This window comes from Pelophylax lessonae, assembly GCF_965119305.1.
Source record: "Pelophylax lessonae genome assembly, chromosome: 1".
In the NCBI taxonomy this organism is placed as follows: domain Eukaryota; kingdom Metazoa; phylum Chordata; class Amphibia; order Anura; family Ranidae; genus Pelophylax; species Pelophylax lessonae.
This window is the reverse complement of record NC_138768.1, coordinates 231,553,515-231,579,228: the sequence shown is the minus strand read 5'-3', so window position 1 is coordinate 231,579,228 and position 25,714 is coordinate 231,553,515. Positions and strand designations below refer to the sequence as shown.

The window sequence follows — 25,714 nt, the reverse complement described above, 5'->3', positions numbered from 1 at the left end:
AAGACCTTGGACTCTTTGATTCGGTTGAGCCACAACACAGTCTGCTCTTTGTGGTGGGTTCAGTCTCCAGCACCATGCCGTGTCAAGTCCTTCCTTCCGGTTATTTTGGACAGTGGTAACCACGGATGCCAGCCTGTTAGGCTGGGGCAGGGTGCTTGGGAAGCTCTCTGCCCAGCTTTCTTGGACAGTGGAAGAGTCTAAGCTACTGATAAACGTTTTGGAGCTCAGAGCAATAAAGTTTTGTCTGAGCCATTAGACTCGCCTGCAAGATTGTCCGGTTTGGATTCAATCAGACAATGCCAAGGCTGTGGCTTACATCAAACACCAGGGGGGGCACCAAGAGTGTATTGGCGGCCAAGGAAGTGGCTGTGATTTTGGCCTGGGCGGAAAGGTTTGTTCCAACCCTCTGCTGTGCACATTCCAGGTGTGGAGAACTGGCAGGCGGATTACCTGAGTCGCCAGGTGTGGGATCAAGGGGAGTGGTCCTTACACCCGGAGGTGTTTCATCTCTTGTGTGTTTGGGGGACACCCAAGGTTGATCTGTTTGCTTCTTGCCTCAACAAGAAGGTTCAGAGGTTTGTAGCCAGGTCTCGGGATCTTCTGGCCGACGCCACAGACGCTCTGGTGGCCCCTTGGGGTCAGTACCGACTGATTTATGCCTTCCCTCTGTTGAAACTTCTGCCGAGGCTTCTCTGCAGGATAGAGGTGGAGGTCATTCTGGTGGCTCCAGACTGGCCTAGCCAGTCTTGGTACGCAGACCTGGTAAGGTTGGTCGCCGATGCTCCTTGCAGATCTTCCCTGAAAGGAAGTCTCCTGTCTCAAGGCCCGATCTTCCATCCTGCTGTAGTCGCTGGCTTTAACAGCATGGCTGTTTGAAAGCCGAGAGAGGTCGTTCTGACTCTGATTCCTATGCTTTTGAAGGCTAGGAAGTCGACTCCCAGGAAGATCTATCATCTATGTGGAAATCGTACATTTCTTGGTGTGAATCACTGAAGGTGCTCCCTTGCTTGTTTTTCGCTAGGGTTTTGGCCTTCCAGCAGAAAGGGGTTCAACAGCGGTTGGCTTTGGGCACGATCAAAGGCTTTGGCTATATGTTTCCAACGCCCGTTAGCGACGCATGCCTTGATTCGTACCTTCATGCAGGGAGTGTGCCATATGGTGCCTCCAAGATGGTCCCTGCTATCGCCATGGGATCTCAATTTGGTGTTTGTCTGTTCTTCAGAAGCCTTTTCGAGAACATTCAGGAGATTTCTCGGCTTTCGTTGTCTCAGATGGTTGCCTTCTTGGTGGCTATCACTTCTGATGGCAGTCATGCTACTCACCTTATCTGGTGGTCCACAGAGAAAGTGCTACTTTGACCTAATCAGTTGTTTCTTCCTAAGGTTTCTGAATTTCATCTGAATGAATGAAGACAATGTGCTGCCTTCACTCTGTCCTAAGCCCAAACATTCAAATGAATTTGCCTTGCATTCTTTGGATGTGGTTCGGGCAATCGGGGTTCACCTGGAGGCCACAGTCTTATAGAAAGTCAGATGTTTTGTTCTTACCAAAGGACCTCTTACCAAAGGACCTCGTAAGGGATTGGCTGTGTCTGCTGCGACCATATCAAGATGGATCAGGCAGACGGTAGTTTAGGCTTATTCACTGAAGGGTCAGGTTCCTCCTTTCCCAGTGAAGGTGCATTCTACTAGAGCGCTGAGTGATTCTTAGGCTTTTCGCCATCAGGCATCAGAGCTGCAAGTTTGAAAGGCGGCGATTTGGTCGTCTGTGCATACGTCTACAAAGTTTGTTGGCATCTTCGGATGCTTCCTTTTGGCCACAAGGTTTTGCAGGCTGCTTTTTAAAGAGAATCTTTTCTGTTTCTCTTTGAGGGTGCTTTTTTTTTCAAGGAGAGCGCCAGTTGTTCCTGGTTGAGCTCCATGTTTCCTGGTTGGCTAAGTTTGGCCTTTGGGGATTTATGGTTTCTTTGCGTGGTCTTCCCATCCCTCATGAATATACTGCTTTGGGACATCCCAATGGACTCTGAAGAGATGGAGCTCCGTCTGTCAAACGAAAACTGGATTTTTTTGTAAAAACTTACCGTAAAAGCCTTTCTCTGAAGTTCGACAGACCCAGCACTCGCCCCTCAACTTCTGAATGAATTTTTTTTTTTTTTTTTGCATTCTAAACACTGCTTGCAACTAAACTGATTGCTGATAGCAGAGTGTGTGGGGTTATGCCTGCAGGGACAGCCCCATAGGCGTGGTTAAATTTTTTTCCTGCCTAGTGCCTATTCTGATTGGAGGAGCATAACCCAATGGTCTCAGAAGAGATGAAGCCGCGTCTCTCGAACTTGAGAAAAGGATTTTACACCAAGTTCTTACAAAAATCCAGTTTTTAGTGCTGCACAAGCCATGGCAGCCTGACTTTTTTTTTTTTTTTTTTTTTTTTTTTTTGCTGGATAATTTAGTGCCAACCTAATTGCTAGTGAGGCAACTGAATCAATATTACTGCTGGTTTGGCCAAAGAGGGAGCAGCTCCTTTAGGATTTTGTAAATTGAATATTGTGATTATTTTTTTATTTTTTGGGTGGGGTGACATGTGGATTTGGGGTTTGCCGGTTAAGTGCCTGTTTGTTTTTTCTTAATGAACCTTTCTCTTGATTTAACTAGGCCAAAAGCTTGCTGTTTCAACTGTGGCTCGGGAGAACATCAGTTGAAGGACTGTCCAAAAGTAAGATATTTAAATGTGGCTAAATTTTATATAAGCTTTATTTATTGGGTGTATGCTGGAAATTAAGCACAAATGTTTAATCTTGGAAGGACTGCAGTGAGAAGATCCCCCCCCCCCCCCCCCCCCAAGCTTATGTGTCTGTACTTCTCCTGTGGCTCACAGGAATGCAGTTCATTTTGCCCTCCTGTGACCTGTCACAAAGTCGGTCCAGGCTGGGGAAAGATCACAACCATGTGGTCGGTATCAACCCAAATGTTTGGACTGGCACCCAGATCAGCCTCTTTAGTTAGTTCCACTTTAGGTACATTTGAGACACAGAAGAAGCTTGCTGTGGAGTTCAGAATTCCTCATCTCTATACCTGTTCGAAGTCATTGATTCGGACATCATTGAACTAAGATGTTAGACTGCCAAAAAAAAATAGCCTTCTTAAATAGGGATTTTGGCAATGGCAACCTATATTCATCTTTCATGACAGTCTCTGTAAGATGTGTAATAAACCAGCGTTACAGAAACCGGCCATAGATGGAGCAACTTTCTTTCCTGCAGCAGTCAGAGTTAACTGGGGGGGGGGGGGGAATGGTGCAAAGCCACTAGCAATAATCGCATCATAAAATCAAAACAGGCTGGTGGAACTCAAGTTGATCGATTAATCAACTTGGGTACATTTAGCCTGTCCATACATGGTTCGAGTCTGACAGTTTCCAGGTTAGTCTATGGCCAGCTCAAGCTATTGACTTCACTGGAGATTAGGTAGATCTGATATTGGGTGAATTACAATTTGAATTCTTGCTGATAGCTGGGGGTCACGGAAGTGCCGAGCGGCGCTGTAACTAAGGTATTTCACACAATAATATAATGCTTGGCGCTTCTGTGACCCGCTCTGAACACTGCAGAGGGGAGGGGCTGAGATCCCCCACTGACAGCTATGGGAAGAGCAGAGCAGGGAATCAGCGGAGCTGTGCCAAAGGTATTTCACACTATTGGATTACAGAAACACACACTGGACACTGGACATTATATAGAACAGTATAAAAGGGATTCTAGGATTTTACAAACCCTAAACTAGGGCTTATTTTCAGGGTAGGGCTTGTGACAGTAGGTCTTTTCGGGTAAACACAGTACATTGTTCCAAACATCTTTGAGAACTAACCACAGATCTTCTGTAGATGTAGGCTGTCTCAAATCCTGTCTCTTCATCTAACCCCAGACAAAAGCAATGTTTAGATCAGGGCTGTGTTGGGGGGGCCAAGCAATTGCTTCAAGGAATCCTTATTTTTTACACTGAAGATGGTTTTTAATGACATTGGCTGTATGTTTGTCATTGTCCTACTGTACAATATTTTGGGGCCAATCGCATGCCTCCCTGATGGTATGATAGTATCTGCCTGCATTTCTCAACTTTAAGGATACCAATGTTTGACTAAATCTCCTCCAACTCCATTTGCAAAAATGCAGCCCCAACCTTCAAGAAAGTTCCACCATGCTTCACTAGTTCCTGCAGATACTCATTGTACTTCTTTCCAGCTCTTCAGTGAACAAACTGTCTCCTGCTAGAGACAAGTATATTAGAAGTTTCACTCATCAGCCCAGAGCACCTGCTGAGATAGAGATAGATAGATAGATATGTATGTATAATTTGCCTCAAAATAACTCAAGATACAGCCATTAATGTCTTAACTGCTGGCAACAAAAGGAAGTACACCCCTAAGTTAAAATGTCCAAATTGGGCCCAATTAGCCATTTTCCCTCCCCGGTGTCATGTGACTCATTAGTGTTACAAGGTCTCAGGTGGTAATGGGGAGCAGGTTGTTTAAATTTGGGGTTATCACTCTGTCTTACTGGTCACTGGAAGTTCAACATGGCACCTCATGGCAAAGAACTCTAAGGATCTGAAAAAAAGAATTGTTGCTCTACATAAAGATGGCCTAGGTCGACCAAATAAGTTGAGTGCACGAGCGAAGCGTCATAGCCAGAGGTTGTCTTGGGGAAATAGAGGTATGAGTGCTGCCAGCATTGCTGCAGAGGTTGAAGGCATGGGTGGGGGGGGGGGTCAGCCTGTCAGTGCTCAGACCATACGCCGCACACTGCATCAAAATGGGCTGCATTGCTGTCGTCCCAGAAGGAAGCCTCTTCTAAAAGATGTAGTGTGCTCACTGCCCGGCACCGTGGAGCTCGATTGGCATTTGCCATCGAACACCAGAATTGGCCGGTCCGCCACTGGCGCCCTGTGCATTTTCACAGATGAGAACAGGTTCACTCTGAGCACATGTGACAGACCTGAAAGGGTCTGGAGAAGCCATCGAGAAACTTATGCTGTCTGTAACATTGTTCAGCATGACTGGTTTGGTGGTGGGTCAATGATGGCCTGGGGAGGCATATCCATGGAGGGATGACCTCTACAGGCTAGGCAATGGCACCTTGCCTGCCTTAACTGCCGTTGGGTATCAGGATGAACGTCTTGGACCCATTGTCGGACCTTACGCTGATGCAGTGGGTCCTGGGTTCCTCCTGGTGCACGACTATTCCTGGATTCATGTGGCGAGAGTATGCGTCCTGGTGGATGAGGGAATTGATACCATTGAATTGCCCCCACATTTGCCTGACCTAAATCCAATAGAAGACCTCTGGGGCATTGTTTCGGTCCATCTGACACCGCCAGGTTGCACCTCAGTCTGTTCAGGAGCTCTGTGATGCCCTGGTCCAGATCTTGGAGGAAATACCCAAGGACACCTGTCATCTCATTACGACCATGCCCCAACGTTGTCAGGCATGCATACAAGCATGTGGGGAGGCCAAACAAACGGAGTACCTTTTTTGAGTTACTGCAATGAAATTTCAGCAAAATGGACGTAGCCTGCTTCATCATTTTTTCACTTTGATTTTTGGGGTGTCATTGAATTCAGCCCTTTGTGTGTTGATGATTTTTATTTCCATCAAACGATGTGGTATCCTTTTTTGTTCACACATTGCCCTATATCAGTATAGATATCCAGCATTTTTTTCCCCATTGAAATCTGATGTGTTTTCAAAAGTGTTCCTTTGACTTTTTTGGAGGTGTGTGTGTGTGTGTGTGTGTGTGTGTGTGTGTATAAAAATTTTTTGCACTCCAGTTTTTTTGTTTTCGTTAAATGGGCATGGAAACAAGGCTAAGTTACTCAATTTGCACAAACACAGAGACTAGGGTGCATAAAAATTGCAGCAGGTGTTCTGGACTGATGATTTAAAAAAAAGCATGAAAAATCCAATAGGCTGGTTTTACACAAGTCGATGTATCATTTGGTACAATCAGCCTGCCCATATATAGTTGGAATCTCTGCTGAACCCGCTGAGCTGTGAACTGTTTATGGCCAGCTTAAAGTAATGTTTACCCAGAGAGCTCATGTAAAAAGTCTGTTTGTTTTTATTTGTGTTTTTTATTTGGTGTTTTTTTTTTTTTTTTTTTTTTTTTTTTTTGCAGCCACGAGATGTTGTTCATATAAGTATGAAGAGAAAAGAATTTATGGATTCCAGTGCAGAAGCTGGTAACCAGAACTATCAACAACGCTATCATGTTGAAGAAGTAGATGAGCGATTTTCAAGGTTCAAGCCTGGGGTTATAAGGTGGGTTATTAACCCCTAAAGACCAGGATATTTTCTCTATCGTTCGTTGACAGACGCAGTCTCTGTTCATAACAGTAGGGTTATACTGCCCCCTACAGGAGTAGGACACTAGGCAGAAAAAAATCTGGCTATGCCTATGGGCAGTCCTAGGGGGTATACCCCCCCCCCCCCCCCCCTGCTATAGGATGTCAGTTTTAATCCTATCTGCCTATTCTGGAGTAAGGACCTAGTTCCTTGCTGGGATCTCTGGTTCTGACAAGTTTTTTTCCTAGATGTTTTTTTTCTCCGGATTTTTTTCCTGTGAGATCTACAAGCCTTTATGCCTGATCTGGGCAATGGGCTGGATTTATAGACCCAGTGGTCACCCCGGCCAGCGAGCGCGCGCAGACCCTAGCACCGCCACGACATAGGCCAACCGGACGGGGACTGGCCCTGCAAATTAAATTGGAAAGAAAATGAAACGCATTTTTCTCTTACGTCCTCCGACAGTCCCCGCCCCTTCCCAAGTCTTCACCAATGGGTATTGACCTTTGCTCCGTAGGAGTAGCTAGGCAACAAGAATTGTTAATACAAAAGCTTTTAGCATAGACACACCCCTAGGGGCTGTCCCCTCAGTCAATACCTCCCTGCACCAGCATTCCCAACTCAGTTTGATCTTGCCTAGCTTAGGAGTAGCTGGCTTTCCTGTGCTGGGGCTCAGTCTCAGCCTTCTACCCTTTTATTTGATTTTATTTCAAGTATTTTTTTCTTTTCTTTACTAGCTGTTATTTTTGTCAGCTTTAGTTTAGGGATCTTCGGATGAAGAATCATCATGCGGAGCTGGGTCTCGGACTGGCCGCCCTGGATCCCAGGGCTGAGAGCCAGATGGATCCCCAGCCTGCCATCGAGCGTTCAGCTTAGGTTTGCCCTGGCACATTGAACGACCCATCCCTGTTCGCTGCAGGGATGCTGCCTGTGAGGTGGCTACCTCACTGGACGCCATGCTGCGGTCTATGGCTGCAGTCCACATGCGTCCTGGCTGCGGCACTCCCTGTCTGCCTTGATAGCGGTTTGTCGCTAGAGACGGCTCCCCACGCCATCTGGTACGGTAAGCATCTTCTGTGTGGGTGTCAGTCTGTGGCTGTGTAGTACCCCCCATGTCTGTGTAAATGCGGGCTCCCTGTCAGATCCCTGTATGGCTGTACTGCCTGTGGGCTGCGAGGGGGGGGGGCCATCCTGCTCTGCTGTGAGTTATGCTCTGGGTGCAGTTTTGGGTGCAGACATGTGTTGTGCGGCGGCCGCTGCGGCGATCCGCCATTTTTTTCTTTACTTGTATGCTGTGACCAGCCCTGTCCCTGACAGCGCCGTGTTTTGGCGCCATTCGCCGCCATTTTGGCGGGCCGTGCTCGTCCGAGCACATGTCGGCGCCATTTTCCTGTAGCCTCATCCCTCAGCCGGGCGGCCAGGTTTGCGGAGCCTCATAGGCTATATCAGTCAGCCAGCCATTTCATCACTTCCTCTTTCCCTGGGAACAGCGATCGGTGGCAGCAGCCTGTTGTGCTCTCTCCAGGTTTTTACCTTCTTTGTCCTGTCATTCCTTGCTCAGTGTTATCTATCCCTGAGGGGTCGGTGCATACAGTAGTGTACGGTGGGCTGCGCTCGCCGTGGTGTTAAAGGGCCAGTACCTTTTTTGCTTTTCATTACTGGGGCATGGATTCTCAGGATAGCAAGTTTCCCCCCGCCCTGGTGGGGGACCAGGGGGCTGCTGCACCCCCCGCGGGGGCCGATCTAACCGCTGTAGTGGCTTCCTTAGTGTCTCAGGTGCTGATGGCTGAATGATCCGCAAAAAGGGCCAGGGTATCCATTTCCTCTGATTCAGAGGGCGATGTGGCTGCTGTGCCTGGCGTGCCCGTCTCAGGGTCCCGCTCATCTTTGGACCTTCTGGGGTCCGAGGGGGAGGCAGAGGTGGAGGGGGTTGATGTTTCTCCCCCTGGCTCGCCTGAAGAGCTTGCACTCATGAATGAGCTTCCATTAAAGATACCTTGCACCTAGAGGATGAGCCTGCTCCTCCTGCTAGGGTGTCCTCTTTTGGAACTTAGAGGACTCGGAAATCAGCGCAGGTTTTTCCCTGCCCTGCTGAGTTTCACCACACGGTTAATGAACAGTGGCGCAATTTAAAGAAGCCCTTTTGACAGTGCCAAATAAGTTTAGCTTTATCCGTTTGCGCCCGCCACCGACGAGCGTTGGTGTGTGGATCACGCGGTGGCCATTTTAAACAAGGCTACTGCGGTGCCTTCTGAGGATACCCCGGTTTTCCGGGACCCTACGGACAGGAGAATGGAGTCTCTTGCCCGTCATGCCTATATGTTTGCTGGTTCTATGCTGAAGCCTATTTTTGCTTCCATTATGGCGGCACAGGCTGTTGCAGATTGGACAAAGATGCTTAGACGCACCTTGGTGGCTGATTCAGCTTTGCCTACCACGTTGGCTATGGTGGACCAGATCCATCAGGGTGTCATGTACTTGTGTGATGCGGACTTGAATTTAGCTCCTTTTGGCTGCGCACCTGTCCAGCGTGGCGATACTGAACCGTCGTCTGATTTGGCTGAAAAATTGGTCGGTCGACCAATCTTCTCGCAAGACGCTGGCGGATTTTCCCTACGCGGGATCTCGCCTTTTTGGCGAGGCTTTGGATACTCTGATAAAAGGGGTTACGGGGGGCAAGAGTACTCTCCTACCCCAGTCTCACAAGCATAAGTCCTTCCGTGGTAAACGGAATTCCTCGTCTAGGGCCTCTCAGGGGTCCTTTGGTGCCTTTAGGTCACAATCCAAGGGCAAGCCCTTCAAAGGCCAAGGCTCCCAGAAGAAGCCGTGGGCAGGGGAAGCAGAAGTCCGGCCAGTCCGGTTCAACTTCCCATACCACTTCCGCCTGAAGGGGCGCCCTCACCCGTTTCTGGGGTGGGGGGACGTCTGCGCGGTTTCCTACAGCCTTGGCTGACCCGCATTCGGGACAGATGGGTTCAGGAAATCGTTCGATCTAGTTACAAGATCAAATTTCTCTCTCGGCCGGCGGGCAGATTTTTTCTCTCAAATCTTCAGCTGTCTCCGGAGCGCTTGCAGGATTTGCACCGGGCGGTGCGGGCCCAAGGGGTGGTTGTTCCGGTGCCTCATCGGGACAGATTTCGGGGGTTTTACTCCAATCTGTTCACTGTGCCCAGGAAGGAGGGCAAAGTGCGTCCGATTCTGGACTTGAAAGCTCTGAACCGCTTTGTGCGGGTTCGCAAGTTCCGCATGGAATCACTGCGCTCAGTGGTGGCTGCCCTGAGTCCGGGGGAATTCATGGCCTCCTTTGATCTGAAGGATGCGTACCTACACATCCCCATTTTCGAGGGTCACCAGAGGTACCTTCGATTCGCCATTGCGGAAGATCACTACCAATTTGTGGCGTTGCCTTTCGGTCTCGCTTCGGCTCCGCGGGTTTTTACCAAGGTGCTGGCGCCGGTTCTGGCCCTGTTGCGAGCACAGGTCATTGCTGTCTTGGGGTATCTGGACGATATCCTGATACGGTCAAACGCCAGTCAGAGCCTGGTGACCGACCTGTTCACCACGATGCGGACTCTGCAGGAGTTCGGTTGGACTATAAACATTCCGAAGTCGACTCTGTGTCCTTCGGTTCGTCTTCCCTACCTGGGAATGATCCTGGACTCTGTCCAAGCGAAGGTCTTCCTGCCGGAAGACAAGCTTCGGACTCATCAGGACGAGGTCAGGTCCCTCAGGGACAACCTGCACTCGTCTCTCCGGACATGCATGAGATGTTTAGGTTTAATTGTCTCGGCTTTCGAGGCGATCCCCTTTGCCCAGTTTCACACGCGGGGTCTCCAAGCGGAGATTCTTGCCGAGTGGGACGGGCGGCCGCAATCCCTGGATCTACGGATCTCGTTGAGCCAAAGCACCAGAAGGGATCTTCTGTGGTGGCTCCAGTCCCCGGCGGTGTCGGGGGGCAAGTCTTTTCGTCCATTATTGTGGACGGTGATCACCACGGATGCCAGCCTGTCGGGCTGGGGTGGTGGTCTGGGCGTTTTGTCCGCCCAGAGAACTTGGTTGGAGGAGGAGTCCTTCCTTCCGATCAACATTCTGGAATTGAGGGCGATAAAGCTTTGCCTTCTGCGATGGACGGACCGGCTTCGGGGCCGTCCAGTTCGGGTTCAGACGGACAATGCCACCGCGGTGGCCTATATCAACCATCAAGGGGGCACCAGGAGTGCCTGGGCGGCTCGGGAAGTGGCCGACATTCTGTCTTGGGCCGAGACGCACGTCCCGGCGATAACGGCAGTTCACATAACGGGGGTGGAGAACTGGCAGGCGGACTATCTGAGTCGCCAGACCCTGGACCAGGGGGAATGGTCCCTTCACCCGGATGTCTTCCAGATGTTGTGCGCGAAGTGGGGTTCTCCAGATGTGGACCTGTTCGCGTCTCGTCTAAACAACAAGGTGGAAAGGTTCGTGGCAAGGAAGCGCGATCCTCGGGCAGACGACTCAGACGCGTTAGTGGCGCCCTGGCATCAGTATCGTCTGTATGCCTTTCCACCGATTCAACTGCTGTCCAGGCTGCTTAGCAGATTGGCCTCGGAACCGCACACGGTGATTCTGGTGGCACCGGACTGGCCTCGCCGGTCTTGGTACGCAGACCTCGTAAATCTGGCAGTCGACGCTCCGTGGCGCCTGCCGCTTCGGGAAGACCTTCTGTCTCAAGGGCCGATATTCCATCCTGCTTTACAGTCGCTGGCTTTAACGGCCTGGCTGTTGAAGGCCAGATCCTGAAGGATATGGGTCTCTCCCCTGAGGTCATTCCCACTTTGATCAAGGCTAGAAAAGCCTCTTCGGGAAAAATTTACTACCGTACTTGGAAAGCGTACTTTGCCTGGTGTGAGTCCAGGGGGTATTCCCCTCGCTCATACTGTGTCGAGAGTGTTGGCTTTCCTCCAAACTGGAGTGGGCCAGCGTTTGGCGCTGGCCACAATTAAAGGTCAGATTTCTGCGCTGGCCGTTCTCTTTCAACGCCCTGTGGCGTCTAATTCATTGGTTAGCACCTTTGTTCAGGGGGTGAGACATTTGGCCCCTCCTAGGAGGGAACCTTTGCCTCCATGGGACTTGAACTTGGTTCTGTCCGTGTTACAACAGGCTCCCTTTAAAAAGCTCAGGGATATCTCGTTGTCTCTGTTATCCAAGAAGGTTGCCTTTTTGGTGGCGATCACTGTTATCCAAGAAGGTTGCCTTTTTGGTGGCGATCACTTCGGCTCGCAGGGTGTCGGAGCTGGCGGCTTTGTCCTGCAACTCTCCCTACCTGGTGATCCACAAGGATAAGGTGGTCCTGCGACCTAACCCATCTTTTCTTCCAAAAAGGATCTCGGAATTTCACCTAAATGAAGACATTGTCTTGCCTTCGCTCTGCGCGAAGCCTAAGCATCCGAAGGAGGTTGCCTTAAATTCCTAAGATGTTGTCCGGGCGATCAGGGTTTACCTGTCTTCCACTAAATTTTTTCGCAAGTCGGATTCCCTCTTTGTCCTTCCTGAGGGACCTCGGAAGGGCATGGCGGCGTCGGCTGGGACCATCGCCAAATGGATCAGACAGATCATTGAGCAAGCCTATGCCTTGAAGGGGAAGGTTCCTCCCTTCCCTGTGAAGGCGCACTCTACCAGATCTTTGAGTACGTCTTGGGCTTACAGTCATCGGGCTTCTGTGGCCCAGGTGTGTAAGGCGGCGACTTGGTCGTCCGTTCACACCTTCTCAAAATTCTATAAGGTGGATGTTCAGGCATCGGCTGATGCCTCCTTTGGCCGTAAAGTTCTCAGTGCGGCAGTTTCTTAGGGACCCTTGTTTTTGTGGGCCCTTGGTTATTGGGGTGTTTTACCCCTGGGTTACTTGTTTTCCTGGGTTGTTGCTCCTGTTGAGCGCGTTTTCCTGTTGCCCGGTTGGTTCTCTTACTGTGGTAAGGTTCCTTTCTCTGATGTGGGTACTGCGTTGCCTTTCTACGGTTGTGTCTCCCACCCCTCATGTCTACACTGCTTTGGGACGTCCCATTGGTGAGGACTTGGAAGGGGGTGGCGACTGTCGGAGGACGTAAGAGAAAACGGAATTTTTGTAAAATCTTACCGTAAAATTCCTTTCTCTGAGTCCTCCGACAGTCGCCGCCCCCCGCCCCTCTTTTGGGGTTTTTGTGTACTCTTACTGCTATGCTACCAAACTGAGTTGGGAATGCTGGTGCAGGGAGGTATTGACTGAGGGGACAGCCCCTAGGGGTGTGTCTATGCTAAAAGCCTAGCTACTCCTACGGAGCAAAGGTCAATACCCATTGGTGAGGACTTGGAAGGGGGCGGCGACTGTCGGAGGACTCGGAGAGGAATTTTACGGTAAGATTTTACAAAAATTCCGTTATTTTCTGAAAGCATATGCCTTTAAAAAAGAACAATGCAAGCTTTTTAAAAACTTTTTTATCACATGGAATAATATATGATTGCAATAGGCAGTGGCCGGTACACGTTACTGAGAGATCTAGGGTCTATTTGACCCCAGATCTATCCTTTGCCCTTCAAAGCTTCAGATCATACCAAGATCGGTATGATCTGATGCTTTTTTTTCCCCCAAACCACTGAGGGTTTGTTTACAACCGGAAGTGATTAAATGCTCATTGCTTCCAGTTTCCTACACTATAGAGCTGATCTGAGCCATTCCCAGTGGAACGGGAGAGCCTTGGGAGGGGGTGGGGGCATCATCCTGGTACTGGTATAACCACTCAAATTCCAGGAGCATACCGGTACGTCGCTGGCTTTTAAAATTTGTGCCATGCTAACATCTGTTGCATAGTTGTGAGGTTGAAAAAAGAAATCAGTCCATCCAGTTCAACCTATGATGTGTGTGTGTGTGTGTTTGCTGTTAACCATACATTGTATACCCCTGTATGTTGTGGTCTTTAAGGTGCCCATCTAATAGTTTTTTTGAAACTATCAATGCTCCCTGCTGATACGACTGCTTGTGGAAGAGAATTCCACATCCCCACTGCTCTGACAGTAAAGAACCCCTTGCGTATTTTTAGCTTAAACCGTTTTTCCTCAAGTTTTAGTGAGTGGCCACGTGTCTTATTGTATTCCCTTTCTCTGAAAAGTTTGTTCTTTATGCTAGGGTTGCCAGTACAGTATTTGTACATTGTTATATCTCCCCTCAATCGTCTCTTCTCCAGTGAGAATAAGTTCAGTGCTTGTAGTCTTTCCTCATAGCAGATGTCCTCCATTACCCTAATTATTTTTGTTGCCCTTCTCTGGACTCTCTCCAGTTCCAGCATATCCTTCCTGAGGACCGGTGCCCAGAACTGGACAGCATACTCCAGATGTGGCCGGACCAGAGTCTTGTAGAGAGGGAGAATCTTTATTTCTGGAATGAATCCCCTTTTTTATACATCCCAGTATTCTGTTCGCTTTTCTTGCAGCGGCTTGGCATTGCATGCCACTGCCAAGCCTGTTGTCTACCAGTACCCCCAGGTCCTTTTCCATCCTAGACTCAACCAGAGGTTCCCCCCCAGAGAGTAGCTTGCTTTCACATTACTGATGCCCAGGTGCATTATTTTACATTTTTCAACATTAAACCTCATCTGCCATGTAATTGTCCACCCCATTATTTTGTTCAGATCCTCTTGTAAGGTTTCCACATCCTGCATAGAAGATATTGGCATGCTTAGTTTAGTATCGTCCGCAAATACTGAGATTGTGCTGGATATCCCCTCCTCTAGATCATTTATGAATAAGTTAAACAGGATTGGTCCCAGGACAGAACCTTGGGGGACCCCACTTTCCACACCAGCCCAATCCGAGTACTCCCCATTTATCACCACCCTCTAAACTCTCCCCTGGAGCCAGTTCTCTATCCAGGTACTCACCTTATGGTCCATACCTACCTTCCTTAGTTTGAACAGTAAGCATTTGTGGGGAACGGTGTCAAAGGCCTTTGCTAACTCTAGATACACCACATCCACAGGCTTACCTTTATCTAGATGGCAACTCACTTCATCATAGAAGGTTAATAGATTATTTTGGCAAGAATGATTTTTCATGAATCCATGCTGATTACTACTAATAATACCATTTTCATTACTAAAGTCTTGTATGTGGTCCCTTAACATCCCCTCCAAAAACTTGCAGACTACGGATTTTAGGCTGACCGGCCTATAGTTACCCGGGATATATCTCTGCCCTTTTTTGAATATTGGTACCACGTTGGCTTTTTTCCAATCAGCTGGCACCATACCCGTCTGTAGACTATCCTTAAAGATCAAGAATAATGGTCTGGCAATCGCCTGGCTGAGCTCTTTAAGAACCCTCGGGTGCAAGCCATCCGGTCCCAGTGATTAATTTATGTTAAGTTTCTCTAGTTTAGTAATAAGTCTATCCTCTGTTAGCCATGGCGGTACTTCCTGAGGTGTATTATTTAGATTAGCCTTACCAGTTGGGTTAGTGTAGCCCCCTGATTCTTCTGTGAAGACTGAAGAGAAGAAATTATTTAACACTTCCGCCTTTTCTCTGTCCTCTGTGGCCATATTCCCTTTGTCGTCTTTTATGGGGCCAATGTGTTCTGGCCTCGCTTTCTTACCGTTTATATACTTAAAGAATTTTTTGGGGTTCTTTTTACTCTCTTCCGCTATGTCTCTCGTGTTCTATTTTAGCCGCCTTGATTTCGTCTTTACATTTCTTATTACACTCTTTGTAATGCTTGTATGCTGCCAATGACCCCTCAGTCTTGTATTTTTTGAAGGCCTTTTCTTTAGTATTAATATGCATTTTTATGTTGGAGTTTAGCCACCCAGGGTTTAGTTTTGCTCTTTTAAATTTGTTTCCCTTTGGAATGCACTGGCCAATCCCTTTGTTTAGTATGCTCTTGAAGCACTCCCATTTTTCCTCTGTGTTCTTTGTTGCCAATGTTCTATCCCATTTGATATTTTCTAGCAGAGAGCGCAGTTTGGGGAAATTGGCTCTTTTGAAATTCAGTGTTCTTATATTACCCTTGTGTTTCCTATTACTATGATTAATACTGAAACTAATTGACCTATGGTCACTGTCTCCTAAGTTGCCCCGTATTTCTATATCCTTGATCAGGTCTGTATTGTTGGTAATCAGTAGTTCAAGTACTGCATTGTTTCTTGTCGGTGCGTTCACCATCTGACCCATAATATTGTCCTGCAGAACATTTAGGAACTGCCGAGCCTTGGCTGAGTGCGCGGTCCCTTCTGCCCAGTCTATATCTGGATAATTAAAGTCCCCCATTATAATATTTCCCATCCTTGCTGCCAGTCCTATCTGTAAAAGGAGGTCCGCCTCCCCTTCCTCCCTCTGGTTGGGGGGCCTATAGCATACGCCCAATATTACCTTCCCCGTAGTGCCTTCCCTTTTAAGTTCAATCCATAGGGATTCTGCCTCATCCATAGCTACATTATCATCCCAGCCATGAGCTTGTTTTTCTGTCGCTCATTGACAGACGTAGTCCTCCTTGATTAATATCAACTCGGGTTATACTGCCCTCTACAGGAGTAGGACTAGGCAGAAAAGAAAAACGTTCTGGCCACACCTTAGGGGCAGTCCCAGAGGGTATATTCTCTCTCTCTGCTACAGGAAGTCAGTTTTTTTCTGTCTAGTTAGGAGTAAGGACCGAAGTTCCTTGCTGGGATCTTTGGTCCTGGCAAGATTTTTTAGAAATACTTTTTTAGGCAGCTTTTCTTCTCCAGTGTTCCTGTGAGATCTTCAAGCAAGTACGCTGAAACTGGGCGACGGGCTGGATGTTGAGATCCAGTGGTCACCCCAGTTCAGCTTGCGAGCGCGTGCAGGCCATAGCTCCGCGCTGGGTCGGCCGCGACATAGTCCCACTGGACGGGGACTGACCCTGCGAGTTAAACGTCTCGCCTGGACGCCAATGACCAGCAGAGTCACGGCGTCCAGATTGGTCGACAGCCCCCCCACTCCGGTGGAGAGGGGTTCTGTCAGGAGTTGGCGCCCGCCTGGTTCCGGTATGGTGAGTAAAATGTTCCCCCTCTCCCCCTGCCGGGTTTGTTGGTGGACGCGGGCCCCTCTCTCGGATGGATGGACGCGATCCTAACAGGTGTCATTAATCCCCCTCTTAAAAGCTTGGTTTGGGAGCTGACTATCTATAGTCACTATATGACACTGTAAGGGAGATGACTGTAGTCAGTGGGAGACTGCTAAAAGGCATTACTGTTGAGGTATAGAGGTGATAGTATCCTACCTGACACTATACAGGCCTATGCCTGGATACAGCATCCGCAGGTCGCCATCCTTCCATAAGCCGGCGCAGGCCGCACAGCCTCCCGCAGGCCGCACAGGCCGAGGACTACCTCCCGCAGGCCGAACGCACACCTCCCACAGGCCGCTGCTACCTTGCACAAGCCGCCGCTATCCTCCACAGGCCGCCGCCATTTTCCCACAGATCGCACGGGGCCGCCATATTGGCGTAGCCTCGTGTCTCCAGCATGGGGGCGGCCATGTTTGAGGTGACCAAACACCTCGTGGAGTAATTGGGAGGTGCCGGAAGGCGTGTAAAGGGGCGGAGCCGCCTCCTTTACCCGGGAAAGCAAGCCAAAGACTTCCTGTCTGTAACAGACAGTGTTGGAAGCAGGTTGAATAGAAACTTCTGAGCATCAGGTGGTGAGCCTTGGGGTCTCTCTCTCTCTGTGGGGTCCAAAAGCAGGTAACACTGAGGGGCGCTGCTGCGCTGGGGGACTAAAAAAGTTCTTTTTTTTTTTTTAAATTGCAATATTTTTTTTCTTCTTGCCAAGTGTCTTGTATAATCATGGACCCTGCCACACATGTATCCCCACCTGATCCCCTCGAGGTGGCTGCAGGACCCTCCCAGTTCCTCACAGAGTATTGATGCATTATCAGCAGTTTTGGAGTCTTTGGTATCCCGGGTGGAGATGGCCTGTCAGGGACAGGGGTCAAGAAAGCGACCCCCCCCCCCCCCCCCCCCGCCTACCCCTATTTCATCTGATACTTCAGATTCAGATTCTGAGATGGTCATTGCAGTTGCAGGTCCCCCTGCTGGGGCTGTTGTCTCAGGTAATGTCTCAGATAGTGAGGAGGATGTTTCTACCTCCGCCATAGCACAAGAAGCGTTGGTGGACGCACTAGTTGTCTGTCTGGGAAACCTTAAGACTTGAGGTTACACCGGCAGAAGTAACAGAGATGGAAATTCCTTTTGGTACTAGTAAGCCTACCAAGACGGCGAAGGTTTTTCCCTTACCCAAATGTTTTGGTAATAAAATTAAAGAGGAATGGGATCATCCGAAACTAATCCTTACTATTTCCAAACTCATTGCTAGACGCTATCCGTTTGAGGAATCCCTCATTTAAAAATGGACGGTACCACCAGTGGTGGATCCACCGATTTCCAGACTAAATAAAGCCACTGTTATCCCATTGGAGGACGCTCCGTCCTTTAAGGATCCGATGGATCGAAAAGTGGAAGCGGAATCCCGCACTGTTTTTTCCCTGATAGGGTCAACCTTTAGACCAGTGGTTGCCATTGGTTTAGCTTCACAAACATTGACAGAATGGGCAAAATTGCTACGCCATGACTTAAAGGGGAGAGGTATCCCCCCCGGCAGCGTCTGATTTGATGGAGCAAATTATACGAGGACTACAGTTCGTCTGTGACGCAGCCCTGGAGGCTACTCCCTTGTTAGGGCATGCATCGATGTCAGCTATAGTCCTCAGACGTGTGCTGTGGTTAAAGTGTTGGTCGGCGGATCAAGGTTCCAAGAAAGCTTTGGCTAATCTCCCTTTTCAGGGGGATCGCCTATTTGGGGCCACCCTAGATGAGATCATAAAGGATGTCACTGGGGGCAAGAGCACTTTTTTGCCGCAGACTGCTAAAGCTAAAGGACCTCGTAACAGGCGAGGACCTTCCTTTTCCGCTCATTAAAGGTTCGTTCGCTCCGCCGGGGCGAGCGTGAAGCGCAAAGTCCCTTCAGGAGGTTTCAAAGGGCGCTGGTCGGGTAAACAAAAGGCCGACTCTGCCAAACCTGAAGATAAAACTAATACAGCCTGAAGGTGCGCCCCCACCCAGCTCAGGGGTGGGGGGACGTCTTCACCGGTGTTCAGATCCAGGGCCTTCCTGAATCCCGGACTAAGGGGTTCAGGAGATCATACGATCAGGATACAAGATCGAGGGTTGATCACTTCTACCGGTGCAATTCTTCCCTGCCAACATTCATATGCTACAGGGAGCGGTAGTTCCCATTCCTTGAGCAGAACGTTTTCTTTACTTTTTCCAAAGATCATTCCCAGTTCCCTCCAGGAATCGGATCCGGTTGAGCGAGTGGACCAGGAAGTCTCTGGTCCGGTGACTCCGGTCTCTAAAGCTCAGCCAGGAGAAGTCATCACTTCCGATAGGAATCAAGTTTCTGATAAATGTGTGGGAACTGATCAGACTTGGTCTGATTGCCTGGACCAAGCAGCTCTAGGGCAGCCTGGTTCGGATCCAGTCAGACAATGCCATGGTGGTGACTTGGGTCGATCACCAAGGATTTCACCAGCTGTGTCTTCAATAGGGCATCCCGGAGGTGGATCTGTTGGCATGTCGGCTCAACAGGAAGCCGCGGAGGTTGGTAGCTCGCGCCCGCGATCCTCTAGCGGACACAGCAGACGCGCTGAACGCCCCGTAGGGGCAGTATCGGCTACTGTATGTTTCCCCCCCCCTCTCAAGTTGCTGCTGAGATTTCTCCGCAGGATAGAGGTGGAGGGAATTCCAGTTATTCTGGTAATTCCGGGCTGGCCTCGTCAAGCCGGGTACGCCGTCTTGGGCAGACTAGTCGCGGACGCTCCTTGGAGACTTCCTCTCGGGGGATCTGCGGTCTCAAGGACCGATCTTCCATCGTGCTTTACAGTCGCTTGCTTTAACGGCCTGGCCATTGAGACCCAGGTACTGAAGGACAGGGGATTGTCAGCTTCAGTTATCCCTACTCTAATTAAAGCAAGGAAAGCGACTTCCAGCAAAGTCTATTATCGCACATGGAAGGCTTATATCGCGTGGTGTGAATCTTTGGGATTTCCCCCACGTACCTATTCGGTGACCCGAATCTTGGCTTTTCTGCAAAAGGGGGTTGAGCAGAAACTATCCTTGAGCACTATCAAGGGTCAGGTTTCAGCGTTGGCAATCTTCTTTCAGAAGCCTCTGGCTACTCATTCCTTGGTGCGGAATTTCATCCAGGGGGTACGGCACTTGGCTCCGCCAGTGCGCGCGCCCTTACCGCCCTGGGATCTTAATTTGGTGTTGTCGGTTCTGCAGAAACCTCCCTTTGAAAATATTAGGGAGATTCCCTTGCTTACATTATCCCAGAAGGTGGCCTTCTTGGTGGCTATCACTTCTACACGCAGGGTGTCGGAACTGGCTGCATTATCGTGTCATTCCCCATATCTGGTGATTCGTAGGGATAAGGTAGTTCTTCATCCGAAGCCATCTTTTCTTCCTAAGGTGGTTTCAGACTTTCATCTGAAGATATTGTGCTACCTTCCTTGTGTCCTAAGCCCAGTCATCCTCGGGAATGTGCGTTGCATTCCTTGGATGTGGTGCGGGCAATCGGGGTATACCTGAAGACTACGGAATCGTTCCGTAAGACGGATTCACTTTTTGTTAGGGATGCACCGAAATGAAATTCTTGGCCGAAGCCGAATAATAATGAAATGCTTGGCCGAAGGCCGAATACCGAACGCGGCGTTTCGCATTTTTTCCATTTTATTTTGCCAATTTTTTCACCATTACAATAATTAAATGGTAAAAATTTGCTTCTTACTATTTTGTGTTGCTTTTCAGATAAATAAATCAAATAACAAAAATACAATTTCAAAATATTCTGTAAATGGTAGCGGTGGCCAGCGAACCTCTCCATGTGGTCACTATGCAGCTGCTCAGGCACTGGACCCAGAAGACTGCGGTGATCAGTGGAGGAGGGGCATTTCCAGCTTCCCCAGGGATCCGTCAGGTAAGTACACTGTGCCAGTCTGGACCAATACAAATCATACCCACATGTCGGCTTCAATGTTATTCCTAACCGGAGTGTACTAGTATTACACTGAGCGATCACTGTACACATGGAGCACACAGGGGCTCATACACAGTATCTGTGCTCCCTCTTACCAGGCTCCCCCTCGTCCTCCCACAACACATGCGCACACTGCATGCTCCGCTCTTCTCCAGCAGCTCTCTCTGCTCCTGGGGACTCAGCTCAGCTGGGAGATGCCGAACCAGCAGCGTCCTTCCAACCTCCTTCCCCCCCGCATCCATCTCTCTATCACTCTCAGGCTACAAACACAACTTCCGCCCAAACAAAGGATTTCTTCAGGAAACATCGCAAGACTTGAGCCGTCCTCTGTTGTGTATAGAAGAGAGCAACCGGAAGTGACGAGGATATGTGGAGAAGTTTAACTGCCTGGTAAAGCCTGAGGTGTGCACTGTCCTCCTAGTGGTAAAAAGAAATCATTTACTACAGAACTTCGTTGTTCGGCAAAATTTATTCGGCCTATTTACTTATTCGGCCGAACGCTGAAAGTGCTTTTTTTTTGGCTATTTTTGGCCGAATAATTTCGGTTGCCGAACATTCGATGCATCGCTACTTTTTGTGATCACGGATGGCCCCAGAAAGGGGTTGCCTGCATCTGCCGTGACTATCTCCAAATGGATTAGGCAGACGGTGGTACAGGCTTATTCTATTAAGGGTCGGAATCCTCCGTTCCCTGTTAAGGAGCACTCCACTCGAGCGCTCAGTACTTCTGGGCCTACCGCCATCAGGCGTCAGTGGTCCAGGTGTGCAAGGCGGCTACCTAGTCGTCGGTGCATACCTTTACAAAATTTTATAAAGTTGATGTGATGGCATCGGCGGATGCCTCATTTGGCCGCAAGGTTTTGCAGGCCACAATTTGAGGAGACCGGTGGTCTACCTCGAGGGTTTTTTTCCATTGGAATTTCAGTTGAGTCTCATCTTTTGATTGATGAGCCTTTAAAACTTCTAGTTGGCACCGGTTGGGCCTCCTAGATTGGATTTTGATTTCCATTTTCCCACCCCTCATTTGTGTGTGTGTGTGTGTGTGTGTGTGTGTGTGTGTGTGTGTGTGTGTGTGTGTGTGTGTGTGTGTGTGTGTGTGTGTGTGTGTGTGTGTGTGTGTGTGTGTGTGTGTGTGTGTGTGTGTGTGTGTGTGTGTGTGTGTGTGTGTGTGTGTGTGTGTGTGTGTGTGTGTGTGTGTGTGTGTGTGTGTGTGTGTGTGTGTTAATGCTTTTGTTTTTTTATCTTTAGTTTTTATATTTATTTTTAAAAAAAGGCAGTACATAAATTGTTACATCAGCTGCTCTGAAGAAATATTGATTTTCTGTGAACAGGTCATTGGTAAAGGTGAAGAAGTAGATATACTGTTAGGAGTATAGATTTGTAAATATAGTGACACTCCAGTATAGTGGCTCTAATTTTTATTAAAGCGGAGTTCCACCCAAAAGTGGAACTTCCGCTTTAGGGAGTCCTGACCCCCTGACATGCCACATTTGGCATGTCATTTTTTTGGGGGGGGAGCGGGTACCTAGTTTTGACAGGTACCTGCTCCCACTTCAGCTCGGAGCGCCGCGGCGCCCTGAACGGAAGTTCTCCTCTCCCCCTCCCTCCCTGCAATCTTCTGGGACACGTCAGAGGTCCCAGAAGATTGCCAGCCAATCAAGACGCGCAGTGGGTACCCGGCTGTGAAGCCGCAAACTCACAGCCGGGTGCCCACAGCAGTGATGCCGGCGCCGAGGGAGAGGATCGAGGCTTCGGGTGGCCGCATCGCTGGACTGTTGGACAGGTGAGTGAATGGCTGGAACTCCGCTTTAAGACATTGGGGTCAATTCACTAAGTGTTAACACTGAAAAAAAATGTGATAAAATAACGCATGTGGAAACAATTGTTCAAATGTTCAATTCACTAAGAATTGTAAAGTAAATAACTACCGCGGTAAAGTTTCCATAATAAGGTAATTACTGCACACTTTCATGTGGTAATTTATCTCATTGAGCTGCATGCTATGGAGCAGGCCGGGAAGCTGGCTGCTGCGTACCTAACGGATGATTCATCAGCTGTCAGGTTTCCCCGCTGTCAGCTGAATTTGAAGAAAACATGCTGCCAATTAAAGTATACTTAAAAAAAATATGGGGCCTCCTCCATCAATGCATGCAGGTCAGGAAAGGTAGGGAACGGCTGGGGATCTGGTATGGATTTGGGGGGGTTTGGTGTGTGGTTCTCCTTAAAATCCATACCAGACCCGAGGACTTTTCTTTTCTCCATTTTTTTATTTGCCGGCATATTTCTCTGTCGCTCATTGACAGACGCAGTCCTCTTTGATTAATATCAGTAGGGTTATACTGCCCCCTACAGAAGTAGGACACTAGGCAGGAAAAAACGTTCTGGCCACACCTTAGGGGCAGTCCCATAGGGTATATCCTCTCACTTCCTGCTACAGGATGTCAGTTTTTTTTCTGCCTAGTCAGGAATAAGGACCTAAGTTCCTTGCTGGGATCTCTGGTCCTGGCAAGCTTTTTTAGATCTTTTTCTCCAGTCTGTCCAGGACAGCACAGGAGATATAGGCTCCACCTCCAGAGACAGGAAACACAAAGGATCAGGTGAATAAAGGGGCGGACACCCACCATCTTCCCCAGTCTTTTGTGTTTCCTCCACGGAGGAGGAGGCAGGTGTGGAGCTCTGCTGTACCTATCCTGAGAAGGTCAGCGGTGGGGGCCCCCGGTGGTCGACGAGGCCGTGTCCGGCGCATCTCCTCCTGGAGCCCGGGGAGGGCTATGTCTAGTACCTGCTACAAGGGGGAGTCCGGTCGCCGTACCGAGGACTTCCGCATTCAGGGGGACGCATGCGCAGGCCTTGAGTTCCGGCCTTTGGAGCGCATAGGAGGAGGGCGGGGCTTCCGGCGCATCACTTCCGGTTCCGGCTCTCACAGCGGTGATGACGCCGGAGCCATGGCGGTTTATTTTAAACTGCCAAAGCCGCTCCAGGACTGCGAGGCTTCCCTGAGCAGAACACAGCGGCATGATGCTGCAGGACGAAGAGGCCTCTCTCACAGAGACTGCGGGACACAGCGGTGGTGGCGCCATCTCAGCCCAGGTAGGTGTCACAGGGGTAGGCTACCTACTGGGCTGGGAGAGGGGGGGGACCCTCAGAATGCTGTGATTTTCCCTGTTTTATTGCTCCCCCCCCCCCTCAAAGCTGAGTCCGGGCTAATGAGCCTAGGAACTCTGGCTTAGCTTCTCTGGCAGGGGGAGGGGGTGGCTATTGTAGTTTATCCCCCCTCCTTGTTTTTTTTCTGTTAGGGTCTCTCGTCTTCAGGCTCAGCCCAAAGACACAGAGAAACCTTCTGGGAAGAAAAGATGCCCGGCCTGTGCTGCTAAGTTTAATGAGGGCTGTAGTAAACCCCTTTGTAAACCCTGTATAGACAAATTGGTCTATAAGGAGTCAACAGGGGCATGCAAGGAGTTAATCGCAGGAGTCCAAAAACAGATGAAAGCGATTAAATCTATGCTGACTAACAGAGACCCCTAGACAGCCAGCAGAAGCCCCCCTAGTTTCAGCCCCAGAGGAGGGTGTAGAAACAGAGGCAGAGGACTCAGATTCCCTTGAAGAGCTTAGTGAGGCAGCTTCTTCCAGGGAGGTTTTTGAGTTAGGGACTAAATCGCCTAGGTATAAGTTATCACTGGAGGAAGTGGATGCTTTACTAGGAGTGATTTATGAGACCTTAGAAATTAAGGAAGAACAGGTCTCTGTGTCCCTACATGACAAAATGTACCAAACCCTGAAAGAAGCTCAGTCTAGGGTATTTCCGGTACATGACACCTTGTCGGACTCCATTAAAAAGGAGTGGGTGAAGCCTGAAAATAAGCTGTTTTTCCCAAAGAGCTTAAAGAGGAGGTTTTCCCTTTGAGGACCCCTCTTGTATTTGGAACAAGGTTCCCAAGCTGGATGCGGCCTTCTCACAATGCGCCAAATCTACAGACCTGGCCTTTGAGGATATGGGTGTCCTTAAAGAGCCTATGGATAAGAGAATAGAGGTTCTCCTTAAAAGGTCATGGGAGGCAGTTATGGCTCACCTAAAACCAGCTATGGCCACAACAGTGGTGGCCAGAAATCTGGAGGTTTGGCTGGACCAACTTAAAGCCCATCTGGAAGGAGGGACTTCCCGTAAAGAAATTCTGGATTCCATTCCTATGCTGTCAAAAGCGGCCGGGTATATGGCAGATGCTTTGGCAGAATCGGTTAAGTTGTCCGCCAGAACTGCAGCCCTGGTGAACTCTTCACGTAGGGCCTTGTGGTTGAAGTCATGGTCAGGGGACTTGGCGTCCAAGACAAAGCTTTGTGGTATCCCCTTTGAAGGGGACCTTTTTTTCGGCCCAGACCTAGAGAAGGTCCTGGACCGAACAGCTGACAGGAAAAAAGCTTTTCCGTCAAAGCCCAAGAAAGCTCGAGCAACGTTTTTTTCGTCCCCAAAAGACCACAAGGGCAAACTTCCAAAATGCCAGCCACGAAAAAGCAGTGGGGGAGAGGACAACAAAAGGTACTCTTTTCCTCTCCTAAAAAAAAAAAAAAAAAAAACCTCTAAACCCCAATGACCGGGTTCCGGTGGGGGGAAGGTTGGGTCAATTCCTCCCACAGTGGGAAAGCGTGACTCAAAACAGGTTCATATTGAGGATTATCAAGGAAGGTTATCAGATTCAGTTCCAGGGTATTCCACCCGCGAGAACAGTTCTGACCTCCCCTCCCAAAGATCCCCTTAAGGCGTCGGCACTGTTGTCGCAAATTGGCGACCTTGTGGACCAGAAAGTTCTTGTTCCAGTGCCCCAGGAAGAAACAAACGGGTTTCTACTCGCACGTCTTTGTGGTGAAAAAGCCATCGGGGAGTTTTCGGCTAATCCTGAACCTAAAACCTCTGAACAGATGGGTGACCTACAAAAAAATTCCGGATGGAAACCATCTTTACGGTGAAAGCCATGCTCCCCCCAAATTGCTTTATGGCTTCCCTGGATCTAAGGGATGCCTATCTTCATATCCCGATTCACAAGAAGTCTCAAAAACTTTTAAGAATAGCGATAAGATGGGGGAGTGCTGTTCGCCATCTGCAGTTCAGAGCCCTACCATTCGGACTGAGTTCTTCTCCCAGGATTTTCCCCAAAGTCCTGGCAGAAGCACTGGCTCCCTTAAGACTAAGGGGAATCTCGGTCATTCCGTATCTGGACGACCTTTTATTTTTTGCCCATTCCTTTTCCCAGTTACAGGAAGACTTGCGGGTAGCCACCCGGTTCTTGGAGGACTTGGGTTGGTTAATCAACAAGGACAAATCCAATCT

General features: G+C 49.2%; 1 protein-coding gene across 1 annotated transcript in view; it reads left to right on the top strand.

Annotated features, from left to right (window-relative positions):
* ZCCHC8 (zinc finger CCHC-type containing 8) overlaps positions 1 to 25,714 on the top strand; it is a 128,552-nt gene that overhangs the window by 76,675 nt on the left and 26,163 nt on the right. Inside the window, 2 exon segments of the mRNA XM_082251575.1 lie at positions 2,652 to 2,712; positions 6,171 to 6,313. Of these exon segments, the coding sequence (XP_082107701.1) occupies positions 2,652 to 2,712; positions 6,171 to 6,313 (204 nt within the window).